We start from the raw sequence: 19,544 nt of genomic DNA on the forward strand, positions 1-19,544 counted from the left end.
CAGTATGCCTGTGATTCATGACCCACTGTGATCTGTGGCGCAGATGGAAAAATACTGTTAGATCAAAAACATTTTATTTAAAAAAAAAAATACACCCTATTTTACCATTTATGTTTCACCTAAATTCATAGATGATGTTTTCTATATTCCAGCTTGCAATCCAAGTGGAAACTAAATAAATAACCCTATTAATGACAGTCTTTGCTCTACAAGGAGCACTGTTCTTACTAACTGGACTAAGGGAAAGAGGGGACATAATAGAAACTTTAAAATATATCAATGGTTTTAACAAAGTCCAGAAGGGAAACATTCTCCAAATGAAGAGAAGCAACAGGACACGAGGACATGCACTGAGACTGGAGGCGGGGGGGGGGGGGGGGGGGGGGGTTCAGGGGAAATTTGAAGAAAAATTACTTCACAGAAAGGGTAGTGGACAAGTGGAATAGCTTCCCATCAGAGACAGTAGAGCAGGGATGGGGAACCTTCAGCCCTCCAGCTGTTGTTGAACTACACATCCCAGCATGCCCTGCCACAGTTTTAGCATTCCCTAATAGCAAAACTGTGGCAAAGCATGATGGAACTTGTAGTTTTACAACAGCTGGAGAGCCACAGGTTGGCCAGGCCTGCACTAGAACCTTTGGCAATAGCGCTTAGGAGTTCACCCCATTACCAAGGCATCACAAATGGTTCTGTTGACTTAAGAGTTTCTTTGTTTGCAGATGATACGCTTTTATTTTTGTCCCATCCCTAACATTCCCTAACGATAGTTTTAGATGTCATTGCCCAGTTTAGCACTTTCTCAGAATACAAAATAAATATCGACAAATCAGAGATGTTATCCTTATCGGATCTCTCGATTTTATACGAACTGACCCATCTTTAAATACTATGAACATAGGGCATAATTCAGACCTGATTGCAGATGTGCACAAGTACAAAAGCATCGCACAGCGGCGATGTTTTTGTACTTTAGGAGTAGCTCCCTACCAGCGCAGCTCCTGTGCGCTGGCAAGAGCTACTTGTCGCTGTGAGGATTGCAGCGCCTGCGTGTGATGTCGCGCAGCCGTCACAGCCCGCCCCCCCCAACGGTCCGAGCATGCCTGTGTTGACCGGACCGCGCCCCCTAAACCCATCCCCTTCCACCCAGCGACCGACTCTGCCTGTCAATCAGGCAGAGGCGATCGCAGGGCTGAAACATCCGTCAGCTGTTTGGCATGCGCCGGCGCACTGCGGCGCATGCGCAGTTCAGACCTGATCGGCTGCTGTTCGAAAACGCATAGCAACGATCAGGTCTGAATTAGGCCCATAGTTCACTCCCATTTTAAATACTTAGGGGTTCAAATTCCAGCTAATATTTCTGACTTATGTGCTTTAAATTTTACCCCTAAAGTTCAAAGACTTTAGAAGGCAGGACTTCTCTCCCTCTTTCATTGCTAGGAAGAGTGGTGGTAGTGAAACACATTATCTTTCCTAAGTTACTTTATAATATGCAAATGCTCCTGATCCGATTGACCGTCTCAGATATTAAACTTCTGTATGCTATCTTTCAGAAATTTCTCTTGAAGGCTGGCAGACCCCGCATAGCGCGGAAGAAATTGCAAATGTCTCGACAACAAGGTGGCTTTGGCCTCCCTGACCTATTGCTCTACACACATGCAATTTTCTTTAGGTGTGCCTCTGAATGGTTGTTAGAAAGGAGTATATACACCGACTATGAGCTGGATTTAGCGTTGCTACACCCATTGTCACCTAATGCCCTCCTTCATACTCCGAAATCCAAGATACCCCCCCAAAAAAATCTGAACCGCCCTCTTTGAAGGTATCTACATTTCCTGGTTAGCTATTAATAAAAAACTAAAGCATAATCATGGTTATGCTACTCATACATCTTTATGGGGTAATCCCCTTTTTGATCCGGGCAGGGACTCCTATATCTTTCACAGACTTTTTTTCAAAAGGTATTCAAGCTACATCGGACGTCTTTGACCCTGGTGGGAAAATGTACGCCTTCTCTTCTCTTCAAGAGAAGTATGGCCTTACGCCTCAATTTATTTACCACTATTTACAGATTCAACATTTTAATCTCTTCTTTTGCTGCCTCCACACCATCTAAGAAATCCCCTGACGAGATGGACGCACTCTTAAAGTTCTTATGCCACAACACCTATAGATTGATGTATCTTTACCTTTTTTCCCTTACTATCCCATCACAAGGACAAGGTCTGTTCGTCAGTAACGTGTCTATGGTCCATTGATCTTCCCTCAGTGATTAATGATGCAATTATTTTTCAACATTATGATAAAACTATGCGGATATTACGCTCCTCCTTATTGCAAGAGGTACATACCAAGACAGTGCATAAAGCCTATATTACTCAAATGCAACGTAAACATTTTATACCCACCGAAGTTAAGAGTTGTTTAAATTGCTCTATTGCCTCTACTACTTTTCTACATTATGTGTGGCATTGTCATAAAATTTGAAAATTTGGGAACCAAATGTTATATTTCATCAGTTATACTTTTACATTAAAATTAGTGTTTCTGCTCTTTTCTTGCTAAAATCCAATAAAAATATGTAAAAATAAAATAAAATTAAGAACTAGATCCACTTCCTTGTCTTTTCGCCAATTTCCAATCTTGGATACTCCAAGGCCTAGACTCTGCTTTGAGTCCATTCCTCACAGTGGGTGTGGTATAATAGTTAGACAGTCAATAGATAGACTCCATATATTAGACAGACATTAGGTCGACAGGGTCAAAAGGTTGACAGGGTCAAAAGGTCGAGATGAAAATTGTCGACATAAAAAAGGTAGACACCATGTTTTTTGCATTTTTGTGGTTTGTGTGGATAGTTTTGTCATCTGGGACCCCAATTGTAGAAAGGCATGTGCTCACCACAAGGTTTATAAACAACTATATGCCGATATGGATAGAGAAGGTATGAAATAGTCCAAAAACATGTTAAATTAAAAAAAAAAATCTATATTTTTTTATAGCGACCTTTTGACCTTTTTCATGTCGACTTGACCCTGTCGACCTAATGTCTGACTAACATATGGTGTCTATCTACTGACTGTCTAAATAGACACTGTCTATCTATCAAACAGATACCTTCTCAGTATTAGTATCAGTGGCGAAAAAAAATCATAATGCAACATTGAATTTCATCTACAGTACATCGCCTTGTTTAAATGAAGTGAAGTCGCTACTTCTCAAGTTTCTTTACTATGATAGGGAATCTACTATCCCCGATATAGAGAAAGGAGTTATTCTCTTCCAACGTAAATGGGGTCTCTACATTGAAAAACTTGATGAGTTGACATGTTCTAAAATCTTCAAACTTTATGAAAATACTTATTGGTGGCATTCTAAGAGACTAACAGATCTTACTTAGCACGAGCACCGTCTCTGATTGACTTAGTTGTAACTCTGAGTTACATCCACTCACTGATATTTCGTGACCACGATGACTGTATTTCTGTATCAACACCCTCTCATTGCTACTTCTTTGTATTTTCTCCAATGCACTCCTCCCCATTTCCCTCTAGAATTTTATGCTATATTTTTATGGGAGAAAATTTTATATAAAGCTGATATGAATATTTGAAATGAAGACTAACTATTCATGCCTTTATTACTCATCACTCATCTCATATACAATGTCAGTGTTGGACTGGGGCATGAAGGGCCCACCAGTGAAATGCAATCACAGGGGCCCACTAAGAGACGTTGTCATATGCTGGAAGGGGTGTGGCCACATGACCAGAGAGGAGTGGCCAGCCATTATAGGTGCCACCTAGCATAGTATATAAAGAAAAAGAGCTCTACCTCTTAGTATATAAAGAAAAAGAGCTCTAGCTGCTGGGGGAGAACAGTAGTATATGCGCCTGGGTTACACTGGGAAAGAACAGTAAATTCACATAAAGACCCCAATATAGTGCCAGATACAGATAATGACCCAGTATAATGCCAGATACACATACGCCCAGTAGAGTGCCAGATACACATACGCCCCCAGTAGATTGCCAGATACACATACGCCCCCAAAAGTGCCCGATACACATACGCCACCAGCAGTGCCAGTTACACATATGCCCCCACAGTGCCAGTTACACATACGCCCCCAGAGTTCCAGATATGCCCCAACAGTTACACATATGGCCCCACAGTGCCAGTTACACATACGCCCCCACAGTGCCAGTTACACATACGCCCCCAGAGTTCCAGATATGCCCCAACAGTTACACATATGGCCCCACAGTGCCAGTTACACATACGCTCCCACAGTGCCAGTTACACATACGCCCCCATAGTGCCATATAAGCCCCCACAGCGCCAGTTACACATACGCCCCCACAGCGCGTTACACATACGCACCCACAGTGCCATATATGCCACCACAGCACCAGTTACACATACGCCCCACATGTCCATGTTCCACATATGCCCCCACAGTGCCAGTTACATACACGCCCCCACAGTGCCAGTTAGTGTCAGTTACACATACGCCCCCACACTGCCAGTTACACATATGCCCCCACAGAGCCAGTTACACATACGCCCCCACAGTGCCAATTACACATACGCCCCCACAGTGCCAGTTATGGAACTGAATTGAAGTGCTGTGTATGTAGGTCTTAAACAACACCCAGTATGTACGTGTAATAAAGACGAATATCATCACAACAAAACACTTATTATAATCTAAGCAATACAATTTTTCTAATTATATACATCACAATGTTTCATTTACATTTTTCACTGCATTTACAAAAAATCTTCTAGTGATACTGTATATATAATGCATTTTTAATAAGAATTTACTTACCGATAATTCTATTTCTCGTAGTCCGTAGTGGATGCTGGGGACTCCGTCAGGACCATGGGGAATAGCGGCTCCGCAGGAGACAGGGCACAAAAGTAAAAGCTTTAGGATCAGGTGGTGTGCACTGGCTCCTCCCCCTATGACCCTCCTCCAAGCCTCAGTTAGGATACTGTGCCTGGACGAACGTACACAATAAGGAAGGATTTTGAATCCCGGGTAAGACTCATACCAGCCACACCAATCACACTGTACAACCTGTGATCTGAACCCAGTTAACAGCATGATAACAGCGGAGCCTCTGAAAAGATGGCTCACAACAATAATAACACGATTTTTGTAACAATAACTATGTACAAGTATTGCAGACAATCCGCACTTGGGATGGGCGCCCAGCATCCACTACGGACTACGAGAAATAGAATTATCGGTAAGTAAATTCTTATTTTCTCTGACGTCCTAAGTGGATGCTGGGGACTCCGTCAGGACCATGGGGATTATACCAAAGCTCCCAAACGGACGGGAGAGTGCGGATGACTCTGCAGCACCGAATGAGAGAACTCCAGGTCCTCCTCAGCCAGGGTATCAAATTTGTAGAATTTTTCAAACGTGTTTGCCCCTGACCAAGTAGCAGCTCGGCAAAGTTGTAAAGCCGAGACCCCTCGGGCAGCCGCCCAAGATGAGCCCACCTTCCTTGTGGAATGGGCATTTACATATTTTGGCTGTGGCAGGCCTGCCACAGAATGTGCAAGCTGAATTGTACTACACATCCAACTAGCAATCGTCTGCTTAGAAGCAAGAGCACCCAGTTTGTTGGGTGCATACAGGATAACAGCAAGTCAGTTTTCCTGACTCCAGCCGTCCTGGAAACCTATATTTTCAGGGCCCTGACAACATCTAGCAACTTGGAGTCCTCCAAGTCCCTAGTAGCCGCAGGTACCACAATAAACTGGTTCAGGTGAAACGCTGACACCACCTTAGGGAGAAACTGGGGACGAGTCCGCAGCTCTGCCCTGTCCGAATGGACAATCAGATATGGGCTTTTGTGAGACAAAGCCGCCAATTCTGACACTCGCCTGGCCGAGGCCAGGGCCAACAGCATGGTCACTTTCCATGTGAGATATTTCAAATCCACAGATTTGAGCGGTTTAAACCAATGTGATTTGAGGAATCCCAGAACTACGTTGAGATCCCACAGTGCCACTGGAGGCACAAAAGGGGGTTGTATATGCAGTACTCCCTTGACAAACTTCAGGAACTGAAGCCAATTCTTTCTGGAAGAAAATCGACAGGGCCGAAATTTGAACCTTAATGGACCCCAATTTGAGGCCCATAGACACTCCTGTTTGTAGGAAATGCAGGAATCGACCGAGTTGAAATTCCTCCGTGGGGCCTTCCTGGCCTCACACCATGCAACATATTTTCGCCAAATGCGGTGATAATGTTGTGCGGTCACCTCCTTCCTGGCTCTGACCAGGGTAGGGATGACCTCTTCCGGAATGCCTTTTTCCCTTAGGATCCGGCGTTCAACCGCCATGCCGTCAAACGCAGCCGCGGTAAGTCTTGGAACAGACATGATCCTTGCTGAAGCAAGTCCCTTCTTAGTATCTCTTGAAGTTCCGGGTACCAAGTCCTTCTTGGCCAATCCGGAGCCACGAGTATAGTTCTTACTCCTCTCCGTCTTATAATTCTCAGTACCTTGGGTATGAGAGGCAGAGGAGGGAACACATACACCGACTGGTACACCCACGGTGTTACCAGAGCGTCCCAGCTATTGCCTGAGGGTCTCTTGACCTGGCGCAATACCTGTCCAGTTTTTTGTTCAGACGGGACGCCATCATGTCCACCTTTGGTCTTTCCCAACGGTTCACAATCATGTGGAAGACTTCCAGATGAAGTCCCCACTCTCCCGGGTGGAGGTCGTTCCTGCTGAGGAAGTCTGCTTCCCAGTTGTCCACTCCCGGAATGAACACCGCTGACGGTGTTATCACATGATTTTTCGCCCAGCGAAGAATCCTTGCTGCCATTGCCCTCCTGCTTCTTGTGCCGCCCTGTCTGTTTACGTGGGCGACTGCCGTGATGTTGTCCGACTGGATCAGCACCGGTTGACTTTGAAGCAGAGGTCTTCCTAGGCTCAGAGCATTGTAAATTGCCCTTAGCTCCAGTATATTTATGTGGAGAGAAGTCTCCAGACTTGACCACACTCCTTGGAAATTTCTTCCCTGTGTGACTGCTCCCCAGCCTCTCAGGCTGGCATCCGTGGTCACCAGAACCCAGTCCTGAATGCCGAATGTGCTGCCCTCTAGTAGATGAGCACTCTGCAGCCACCACAGAAGAGACACCCTTGTCCTTGGAGACAGGATTATCCGCTGATGCATCTGAAGATGCGATCCGGACCATTCGTCCAGCAGATCCCACTGAAAAATTCTTGCGTGAAATCTGCCAAATGGAATCGCTTCGTAAGAAGCCACCATTTTTCCTAGGACTCTTGTGCATTGATGCACTGACACTTGGCCTGGTTTTAGGAGGTTTCTGACTAGCTCGGATAACTCCCTGGCTTTCTCCTCCGGGAGAAACACCTTTTTCTGGACTGTTTCCAGAATCATCCCTAGGAACAGCAGACGTGTCGTCGGAAACAGCTGCGATTTTGGAATATTTAGAATCCACCCGTGCTGTCGTAGAACTACTTGAGATAGTGCTACTCCGACCTCCAACTGTTCTCTGGACCTTGCCCTTATCAGGAGATCGTCCAAGTAAGGGATAAATAAGACGCCTTTTCTTTGAAGAAGGATCATCATTTCGGCCATTACCTTGGTAAAGACCCGGGGTGCCGTGGACAATCCAAACGGCAGCGTCTGAAACTGATAGTGACAGTTCTGTACCACGAACCTGAGGTACCCTTGGTGAGAAGGGCAAATTGGGACATGGAGGTAAGCATCCTTGATGTCTAGGGACACCATATAGTCCCCTTCTTCCTGGTTCTCTATCACTGCTCTGAGTGACTCCATCTTGATTTGAACCTTTGTATGTAAGTGTTCAAAGATTTCAGATTTAGAATAGGTCTCACCGAGCCGTCTGGCTTCAGTACCACAATATAGTGTGGAATAATACTCCTTTCCTTGTTGTAGGAGGGGTACTTTGATTATCACCTGCTGGGAATACAGCTTGTGAATTGTTTCCAATACTGCCTCCCTGTCAGAGGGAGACGTTGGTAAAGCAGACTTCAGGAACCTGCGAGGGGGAGACGTCTCGAATTTCCAATCTGTACCCCTGGGATACTACTTGTAGGATCCAGGGGTCCACTTGCGAGTGAGCCCACTGCGCGCTGAAACTCTTGAGACGACCCCCCACCGCACCTGAGTCCGCTTGTACGGCCCCAGCGTCATGCTGAGGACTTGGCAGAAGCGGTGGAGGGCTTCTGTTCCTGGGAAGGGGCTGCCTGCTGCAGTCTTCTTCCCTTTCCTCTATCCCTGGGCAGATATGACTGGCCTTTTGCCCGCTTGCCCTTATGGGGACGAAAGGACTGAGGCTGAAAAGACGGTGTCTTTTTCTTTATACGGCAATACTTCCATGTGCCGTTTGGAATCTGCATCACCTGACCACTGTCGTGTCCATAAACATCTTCTGGCAGATATGGACATCGCACTTACTCTTGATGCCAGAGTGCAAATATCCCTCTGTGCATCTCGCATATATAGAAATGCATCCTTTAAATGCTCTATAGTCAATAAAATACTGTCCCTGTCCAGGGTATCAATATTTTCAGTCAGGGAATCCGACCAAGCCACCCCAGCGCTGCACATCCAGGCTGAGGCGATCGCTGGTCGCAGTATAACACCAGTATGTGTGTATATACTTTTTAGGATATTTTCCAGCCTCCTATCAGCTGGCTCCTTGAGGGCGGCCGTATCTGGAGACGGTAACGCCACTTGTTTTGATAAGCGTGTGAGTGCCTTATCCACCCTAAGGGGTGTTTCCCAACGCGCCCTAACTTCTGGCGGGAAAGGGTATAACGCCAATAATTTTCTATCGGGGGAAACCCACGCATCATCACACACTTCATTTAATTTATCTGATTCAGGAAAAACTACAGGTAGTTTTTTCACACCCCACATAATACCCTTTTTTGTGGTACTTGTAGTATCAGAAATATGTAACACCTCCTTCATTGCCCTTAACATGTAACGTGTGGCCCTAATGGAAAATACGTTTGTTTCTTCACCGTCGACACTGGAGTCAGTGTCCGTGTCTGTGTCGACCGACTGAGGTAAATGGGCGTTTTAAAGCCCCTGACGGTGTTTGAGACGCCTGGACAGGTACTAATTGGTTTGCCGGCCGTCTCATGTCGTCAACCGACCTTGCAGCGTGTTGACATTATCACGTAATTCCCTAAATAAGCCATCCATTCCGGTGTCGACTCCCTAGAGAGTGACATCACCATTACAGGCAATTGCTCCGCCTCCTCACCAACATCGTCCTCATACATGTCGACACACACGTACCGACACACAGCACACACACAGGGAATGATCTGATAGAGGACAGGACCCCACTAGCCCTTTGGGGAGACAGAGGGAGAGTTTGCCAGCACACACCAAAACGCTATAATTATACAGGGACAACCTTATATAAGTGTTTTCCCTTATAGCATCTTAATATATAATAATATCGCCAAATAAGTGCCCCCCCTCTCTGTTTTAACCCTGTTTCTGTAGTGCAGTGCAGGGGAGAGCCTGGGAGCCTTCCTAGCAGCGGAGCTGTGTAGGAAAATGGCGCTGTGTGCTGAGGAGAATAGGCCCCGCCCCCTTTTCGGCAGGCTTCTTCTCCCGTTTTTCTGACAACCTGGCAGGGGTTAAATACATCCATATAGCCCCAGAGGCTATATGTGATGTATTTTTAGCCAGCATAGGTACTTTCATTGCTGCCCAGGGCGCCCCCCCCAGCACCCTCAGTGACCGTTGGTGTGAAGTGTGCTGAGAGCAATGGCGCACAGCTGCAGTGCTGTGCGCTACCTCATGAAGACTGAGAAGTCTTCAGCCGCCGATTTCTGGACCTCTTCTCTCTTCAGCATCTGCAAAGGGGTCGGCGGCGCGGCTCCGGTGACCCATCCAGGCTGTACCTGTGATCGTCCCTCTGGAGCTAGTGTCCAGTAGCCTAAGAAGCCAATCCATCCTGCACGCAGGTGAGTTCACTTCTTCTCCCCTAAGTCCCTCGTTGCAGTGAGCCTGTTGCCAGCAGGACTCACTGAAAATAAAAAACCTAACAAAACTTTTACTCTAAGCAGCTCTTTAGGAGAGCCACCTAGATTGCACCCTTCTCGGCCGGGCACAAAAACCTAACTGAGGCTTGGAGGAGGGTCATAGGGGGAGGAGCCAGTGCACACCACCTAATCCTAAAGCTTTTACTTTTGTGCCCTGTCTCCTGCGGAGCCGCTCTTCCCCATGGTCCTGACGGAGTCCCCAGCATCCACTTAGGACGTCAGAGAAATATAAATACTAAACTTCTTATGGTGGTGTTTATTAAACACAGAATTTGACTTTTAGGGGCAATGGAACTTCCCTCCTCTACACAACGCACACAATACTTTACACAGCTGTATTTTCGTAATTATGGGAGGAAAAACCCTTGCTCGTTTTTACTTGCAGCTCTATGGTGTGCAAGCTCAAAAATATTATGGTAGCATGTTAGATACCCACAGTACCTCTGCCTTAATTGAATCTGCCCCTAAAAAAAATATTAAATTGTATTAATTTTAAGAATTCTTGCTCGTGTGTTATACTGGTACATGTTGATAAACAGCACAAGCTGAAGACGTGTAAATGTCATGCTTCTTAGCTCAGCAAGAAAAAAGGTACTATTTCCATTTTGACACGAGACACTCTGAAGTACCACGTAAAACAACACCTCCGTTCCATTATACAATACGTTCTGTATCCAGCAGCATTGAACTTCTATGCACAAAGTAATACTGTAAGTATGTGTGGGAAAATGCCTGCTTAAAGGATGCAGAAGCTCTGTTGAGGGGAGGAGGAGTGATAAAGAGTTGAGAGAGGAATGCACCTAATACTCTCCACCCCCACATCACACACATTCCAGCTGCCTGCTGTGATGTCATCTGAGTCACAGGAAGCAGCATAGCATGAAGGGGGATGGTGCAGCTCTTTAAATTCTAAATAAAAAATATTCCTGTCGCAACGCAGACAGATGAAAGACGGTAAATTATACATTTTGTAACTCTTGATGTAATGTGCATGTATACAAGTTAACATGTATTAAGCAGTATGTTTGCACTTAAACTTGTCTAGTGTGGACGTACAGAAGACATACTGTAGTGATCGGGAGTATGTCTTTAGGTTACTGTACTAATCTTATGTATTTGTATATCATTATATGGATTAGTATAACAAAGAAAAAGTAACAGAGTAATAATCTCTGTAGACATAATGCAATAGATAAAACCACAACGAATGCTTATATATTTGCAGAAATATATTTATAAAAAAAAATATATCAATTGGATAAATAGCAAAAAGATTAAGGTGCTTGAATAAATACTATATATCCTCTTTTAAATATATAAATGCAATATTTAACCAGTGCGTTTTACATTTTCAGCAGACTGGTTTGGCTAATACTGACAAAATCCAGATAGTCAGATTTTCCTAGCAATAACTTTTCTGCTGATTATTTTATGTCATTTCTTAGTAATGCGTTTTAGCATGTCCACTGCGCATTTGGCGGGTGATTCAGACCTGATCGCTGGGCTGCTACCTTTGCTGTTCTGCGTTCAGATAGTCGCCGCCCCCAGGGGGAGTGTAAATTCGCCGTGCAAGTGTGAGATCGCATGTATACACCGAGCTGCAAAAATCCACTCTGTGCAGTCTGTGCGCAGCCCAGGACTTACTCCGTCAGTGCGATGAGAACTGGCTGATCGGGTCCGGAGCTGACGTCACACACCCTCCCTGAAAACGCTTGGGAACGCCTGCGTTTTTCCAGACATCCAGTAAACGCTCAGTTACCACACACAAACGGCCTCCTCCTGTCAATCACCTTTCGAACGCCCGCGCGATCGGAATTTTTGCACCATCCTGTCGCTGACTGGCGATGCCAGTCGTTGGCCGACGCACGTGCGCATTGTGGTGCATACGCATGCGCAGTCTATTGCTGATCACCCGCTGTGCGAAAACACACAGCAGCAATCAGGTCTGAATCACCCCCTTGTTTTGTTTGATATCAACTTTAAAAAGGTAATACTTTAAAGTGCATATATTCCACAAGAAAATGTAACTGCAAAGCATGGGTTACCAGCTTATTATTATTATTATTATTATTATAACTGCTTTTATTTCTATTAACCTTTATTTATACACTGCATATTATGCAGTGCTTTACATTGAATGCAAACTGACAGCAGAGCTGTTTGTATTTCACGTCACAGCAATTTACATGTTCTGGGTTGTGTGCTTTTAAGCCTAGCTGGAGGGGTTCATGATATTGATATTCAGAATTTCATCATGGACAGAATGTTGACATTCAACATGTCGGTAGTGACAAATTTCAACAGCTTACTTATCCCTGATTTTAGGGTTAAGATTTTAGGGTTAAGATTTTAGCGTTAAGTTTCTGGTGTTGACATTCTGAATGCTGACATTTGGTACCGCACCCACTTATGAAAGTTAAAACACCTCGGACTACATCATTTCTGTACCATTGTAAATTTGCCTTTATCACTTTTAAAATCTGTCTATATTGCTTTTTACCATAGCTATACACCTTTCCACTTTAAACATTGGTTAATTTTGTATTTTATTGCTGCACCCACTGGCGTATCTATAATGGGTGCAGTGTGTGGGGTGCACATGGGCCCCTGAGTCCAGAGGGGGCCCCCACCGCACACGCTGCGTCGGACAGAGTCCCGCACTAACGTCAGCAGCACTGTGGAATCACCATGAAAATGGCACAGCGGCCATTTTCACGGTGTTCTACGTTTGCACATTAGAGAAATCACATTTCTCCTAAAAATGCACTATTGTAATTGTGCTGAAATATTTAGCAGCACTGTTCTTTTACCTGCATTTTAGCAAATTTAACTGCACTGTCTTTGTTTCACACTACCTCCATTTCGCTTTACCTCATTCCATTTCACTCATCCACACCATGACCATCTTTTTTTCAACCACCTCTTCACTCAGTGGGGTTATCCAATTAGCCACGGTTAATTACCGCAGCTAATTGTCCCGCCGAGCTATCCAATTAGTCCCGTAAAGCTGCGGGTCGCACTGGCTTATCAGGAATTTTGTTTCACCTTCAGGCAGCCAAAACCAAATCCCCGGAAACAGCCCCGTTTTCATCCGAAAAAGGGTCTGATTCTACTGAAAACACACAGGTTTCACTGAATCTGTGTGTTTTCAGGAGATAATGTATTTTTTTTTTACAGGTGACCAAATTGGATAGCCTGTAAAAAAATATGGGTGAAACATCATGAAAAACATCAGTTTTTCACGCCCGATGTTTCTTCACCTATAATTGGATACCCCCGTGTCTACAAAATTCTTTACTGTCAGGCCAGGCTGTAATAAGATATCCAATGAATGGACTTGAGCTGAAGTGGCAGGGACCACTGAAGGGAGAAGGCGTGGAGGTCGAATGTGGTTTCTTCTCATTGACTCCTCGGACAGGAAGAGACACTATCTGTGACAACTGGACACTATATAACTGTGAGTACGAAGACTGTGATCGCAGACATTGACTGTGAAGACTGTGAGCTAGATACCTGTGGTGAGACTATAATGATAGTGGAGACTGGAGACTTGTCAACAGTGGCTTGTAAATAATAACTGTATAAACTGAGAACTTGGTAACGTCAATATTAAACTCAAACTGAGAGAACTGTATTGTTGGAAATCTTGGATACAAAACTCAGATTGTAAGAACTGGGTTCTTGGGAATGTGGCTGAAAAGCTTGAACTGTAAACCCTGGATACTTGATAAATCTAACTAAAAGACTTGGAATGTGAACTCTGGAACGTAACTGAAAGACTTGAACTGCGAACTATGGATACTTGGAAAACGTGACTGAAAGACTTGGACTGTGAACTCTGCATACTTGGAAAACGTGACTGAAAGACTTGAATTGCGGAAACCGAATACTGAGCAACTGATCAGAGAACAAAGAAATCACCAACAGCTTGGATTCCCACAGCTTCCACCTAACGAGCTGGCAGCCGCAGGAGGCGGTGTTGGTACCAAACTCAGAACCAGAGTGCAGAGGATAGCGGAATATCATGCTGGAGAGCGAAACAGGAGATTTCCAGGGACTCAGAGCACCAGGCAACAAGGTCTGCGGGAGCACAGAGCCGAAGCACCTTCTAGGAAAAGCAACATAAAGCACTGGCTGTGTTTGATTTAGATCCAACCCCTTTTAAAAGAGGAAGCAGACTGGGATTGGCTGAGAAACCATAGAGAGCGCACTGCTGTTGGTTACACTGCATGCATTAGTCTCCAACATGTTGGTTCCCATAACTGCAGACACACAAGGAAGCACTCCTTTTCTCTGAGTCCCCGATTCCTGGGCTCCAGTACTCACGCCAGTTGACTTTGCCAGACACACTGCAACCTCTCACCATGAGTGGGAACCGGCCACCTGCTGCAGCAGCACAGCCATGACCCGAACAGGGAGACCCCGGGACCCGGGACCAATGGTAAGACTCCAGACCTTGACATTTACCTCCTGTTCCAACCCCTATCCTTCCCCTAGCCTCCTCCACCTTCTTTTACCACGCTCCATCCCCCACCTCTCCTGTCTCCATTGTCAATGACATCTCTCCCACCGTGGCCCCACTACCCTACCACTAAGCCCTGCTCCCTCTTCATTTAATTTCTCCTCACCTCCAGTCACGTCACACCTTCTTGCTCACTGTGGCTGGAGACCTGGCCCATTTCTTCAATCTTTTCCTCTCATCAGGCGCTCTGCCCTCTGCATTCAAGCATTCCCTTGTTTCCCCCCATTCTTAAAGAAACCCACCCTTGATCTTGACAATCTCTCTAGCTACCGCCCCATCTCTCTTCTCCCCTTTGCCTACAAGCTCATTGAGTATATAGGGCCTAATTCAAGGTTGATTGCAAAAGCAAAATTTCAGTCTGGCTTTTGTCCTCTCCTCTCCATAGAAACTACCCTCACTAAAGTCACCAATAACCTCCTTGCTGCCAAATCCATGGGTCACTATTTTCTGCTCATTCTCATCGACCACTGCTGCTTTTGACACATTAGACCATCCTCTCCTTCTGCAAATACCTCTCTACCCCTGACCTTTCTTCTTATCGCCTCACTTGTATCACCAACTGTCTGTTATTTCCTCCTGGATGTCACAATGCTTTCTAATCTGCCAGATCTGGCTGGTTGGAATGAAAATCTGGTAATGGATGAGAGCAAATGACAATCTACCATTCGTTCCCAAACACTGGAAAACTAACAAAACCTGTTGTTCATACAAATTGGTTAAACACAAATTTAACCAACTTGGATGAACAACTGTTTTTGTCCATTTTCCAGTGTTTGGGAGCGAATGGTCCATTGTCATTTGCTCTCATCCATTACCAAATTTTCATTCCAACCAGCTAAATCTGGCAGATTATCTGCCAGATAATTGTATCGTGGGGGTCATTCCGAGTTGATCACACGCTGCCGATTTTCGCTGCGCTGCAATCAGGTCTCTACTGCGCATGCGTATGCACTGCAATGCGCACACGCGTCATACGGGTACAATGCGGATCGTTGCTGAGCTATGGATTAAATGAACAATCAATACGCACAGCCAATCACAAGAACATTGACAGAAAGAGGGCGTTTATGGGTGTCAACTGACCGTTTTCTGGGAGTGGTAGTGAAAACGTCCGGGCGTTTGGAGGGCGGTGTGTGATGTCAATTCCGGGACCAAAAAGACTGAAGTGATCGCAAGGGCTGAGTACGTTCAGACCTACTCTGAAACTGCACAACATTTTTTGCAGAGCTCGGCTGCACAGGCGTTCGCACACTTGCAAAGCAAAAATACACTCCCCCGTGGGCGGCAACTATGCGTTTGCACGGCTGCTAAAAACAGATAGCGAGCGATCAACTCAGAATGACCCTCAGTGTGTACCTAGGCTAACATACAGAACTCATCCAATCAAATCCCTTTACACACCTGCCAGCCCACTTCACTCCACCTATAATCGCCAACTCTCCTCCCAACTGATTACTTCCTCCTTCTCCCACCTCCAAGACTTGACCCGTGCTGCCATTTACCTATGGAACTCTCTCACTCTCCCTGTCAGTCTCTCCACCCCTCAACAAAATTTCATGTGGTGGCTATAATGTACAGAATGTTCACATTTGTATGATTTTATTTGTTGATGATGGAATAAAGTACATTGATACATACACTGTAATACACCTGTTGTGTATGTTTATGTTGCATTACCTGAGTGCTGCATTATCTGCATTTAATATATCTATCTATCTTATATATAGTTCATAAGTTGAGGCAGGCAGAACACAATATATAGTCCAACTGCAGGAGTACAAGGCTCATAGAGGGTTAATCATCCAGAGACAAAAAAATCCAGCAACATCCATTTCAATCAAAAAATATGATATATTTATAACTGCATATCAGAGACAAGGAAATGTGCAGTGCATATCAAAAAATAAAGTCAACAAAAATGGAGACTGGAGCTTATAAATCTCAATCAGCAGCACAGTAGGCCAAAACGAGTACTTATGGGGTAATTCAGGATGGATTGCAGATTCTGCTAAAAAGAATCTGCAATCCTTTCTTTCGTATGTTGGGGGCCGCGCATCGCAGGGCAAAGCCACCCAGAAAGAAGATTGGCCTGCCCAGCTGCTGCGATCGCAATTTAATAGCGGTTGCAGAAACTGTGGATGACCCCCTGCAGCCCCAGCTAGACTGCATATGAAGGTGATCCGTCACCATTTTTTAGATCAGAGCGCTGCGTGTGACATCACGCAGCCCCCCCAGTTGACCCACTCCAGTTTTTGATACGCCACCCGCAACGGTCCGTCACCAACCACCGCCCGACCTGTAAATGCATCTGCCTGTCAATCAGGCAGAGGCTTTCGCACCACTGCGAGCCAAATGCATTTGCAGGGCATGCATGCGCAGGACAGTACCTGCGCGTGCGCACTAGTGCCGCAGACAGGGTTATTGCGGTCACATCCACCTGAATAGTCCCCTTAGCCATTAGTTTCAGAGTGGTGATTCGGTGTACCTTCCTACATCTTAGTCATGAGCCTCATGCTATATTAACAATTAAAAAAACACCAAACAGCATACGTTCAGTGTCGGACTGGGGCATGAAGGGCCCACCAGGGAAATGCAATCACAGGGGCCCACTAAGGGGCATTGCCGTATGCTGGAAGGGGTGTGGCCATGTGACCAGAGAGGAGTGGCCAACCATTATAGGCGCCACCTAATATAGTATATAAAGAAAGAGCTCTACCTCGCTGCCCTCTTTAAGATGTCGTGTATGTGCGTGGGTTACATTGGGAGAGAACAGTAGTATATGTGCCTGGGATACACTAGGAGAGAACAGTAGTACTGTATATGTGCCTTAGTTACACTGGGAGAGAACAGTAGATACACATAATGACCCCAGTAGTGCCAGATACACATAATGACCCCAGTAGTGCAGTGCCAGGTACACATATTAAAGAAATATCTCCACATCTTCATATCTGGGCAATAATATTATAGAGAAAATATGCCGGGCAAGGTGGGCAAGTAAAATGAAATTCTTGTATACTGTATTTATTCAAATTGTACAGAATCACTCAGATACATAAAAATACATTGTTCTACATTTCTTGTTTATGTGATTATTCTGCAAGGCCTTTACAGCAAAAAGGGTTATAACTCCAGAACACAAAGCTGCTTTACGGATACCACTGTACAAGGTAAACAATAGATTTCATAATCAACAGTAATGTGGTACAGCAATGATGATATAAATCAATATAAAGATATATATATCCTTTCAGAATTACCATTGCTTTTTAACCATCTCACAATCCTCTCATTTCTACCAGTCCAAATACATTTCTGTACCCACTTTATCTACGCTTTTGATTCACTTCAAACTAAATCTGCACCCATTGAGCTTACACTGCTTTTCTCACCTGCATTTCTGCAATTCTTCTGCTCTGATTCCCTTACAGCCTCCTCTCCTACTTCCAGCTAACCTCCACCTATTTACCTACATAACACTATGTCAAGGTTTTACTCTACTCCCCACATCACTCAATGTCTACCTAATCATGTATCTTGCCACACCTCTATCCTTCCCCCCTAGTCTCCTACACCTCTTCCTCTCTCCCCTCCTCTGTCTCCCCTCCATCCCTCTGTTTCCTTCCCCCTCCTTTCCTGTTACCCCACTTTCATTCGCCTCTGCTCCATGGTCCTGCTACCCTACAACTCAGCCCTGCCCCCTCCCTCCATTGTCATCTCCCCACACCCCCATCCACATCACACTGAACTCCCCCCCCCTGCCCACCTCCTGCAGTTTCCCCTCCTAGCTCAGGCACCCGCACCATCACTACTCTCTCATCATCCTCATCTCATCGCTACAGCAACCCTGATAATCTCATTCACATCTCTCTCACAGACTCATACCCCCTATCCTGTGCCCTCTGGAATGCCAGATCTGTTTGTAACAAACTGGTCCCCACTCATGACCTTTTCATTTCCAACTCCCTGCATCTCCTAGCAATTATTGAAACCTGGATTACACCCTCTGACACTACTTCTCCTGCTGCTCCTGTTCTCTCTGCTGGGGGCCTCACATTCTCACACACACCCCGACCTCGGGGTCAACATGGGGGTGGTGTTGGGATCCTTTTACCTTCTAGTTACTCCTATCAACTCATACCACCAGAACCGTCCCTTACATTCCCCACATTTGAGGTCCATGCTATACGCCTCTTCCAAACAGTCCATCTTAGAGTAGCTGTCATTTACTGCCCCCCCTGGCATTACCTCCAAATTCATCGACAACTTTGCTTCTGACATTCCCTCCATTATCCTAGGTGATTTCAACATCCCTATCGATATCCCCACACAATCCCCTGCCTCTAAATTCCTTAACCTCACCTCTCCCCATTTCCCCTCTCTGACCACCACCTGCTCTCCTTTAACCTATCTCTCTCTGCTTCCCCATCTCTACCTCCTAAGGCTACCATCACTAAGCGGTTCATTGAGGCTATTGACACCACATTCCTTTCCTCCCTGTATGACTCACTTCTCTCTCCTATTCTCTCTCTCTCTCTCATGCCCTGAACAAGCCACTTCCATATACAATGCATCTCTTACTTCTGCTCTTGACTTTGTTGCTCCAACAACAACTATTCACCCCTCGCAAATTAACACCTCAACCCTGGCACACCAAATGCACCAGATATCTGCAAAAATGCTCACATACTGCTGAGCGACACTGGAGGAAATCACGCTCTAAGGCAGACTTCCTCCATTTCAAACTTATGCTCTCATCCTTCAGTGCTGCCCTTTCCCTTGCTAAACAGTCATACTTCAAGAACCTCATCTCCTCCCAGTCTTCCAACCCCCGGCACCTCTTTGCCACTCTCAACTCACTCCTCTGCTCACCTCCACCTCGTCTCCCCTCCTCACTCTCTGCTCTTGACTTTGCCACTTACTTCACGTCCAAAATT

The 19,544-nt window shown here is 45.4% G+C and overlaps 1 protein-coding gene across 3 annotated transcripts in view; it reads left to right on the forward strand.

Annotated features, from left to right (window-relative positions):
* The first annotated feature begins 10,906 nt into the window (after positions 1 to 10,906).
* PPARD (peroxisome proliferator activated receptor delta) overlaps positions 10,907 to 19,544 on the forward strand; it is a 218,593-nt gene continuing 209,955 nt past the window's right edge. For all 3 annotated transcript variants that reach the window (XM_063954923.1, XM_063954924.1, XM_063954925.1), the window contains exon 1: positions 10,907 to 11,039. In XM_063954923.1, coding sequence (XP_063810993.1) covers positions 11,030 to 11,039 — 10 coding nt within the window. In that variant the 5' untranslated portion in view covers positions 10,907 to 11,029. The remainder of the gene's footprint in view (positions 11,040 to 19,544) is intronic.

This window comes from Pseudophryne corroboree, chromosome 2, assembly GCF_028390025.1.
Source record: "Pseudophryne corroboree isolate aPseCor3 chromosome 2, aPseCor3.hap2, whole genome shotgun sequence".
Lineage (NCBI taxonomy): Eukaryota > Metazoa > Chordata > Amphibia > Anura > Myobatrachidae > Pseudophryne > Pseudophryne corroboree.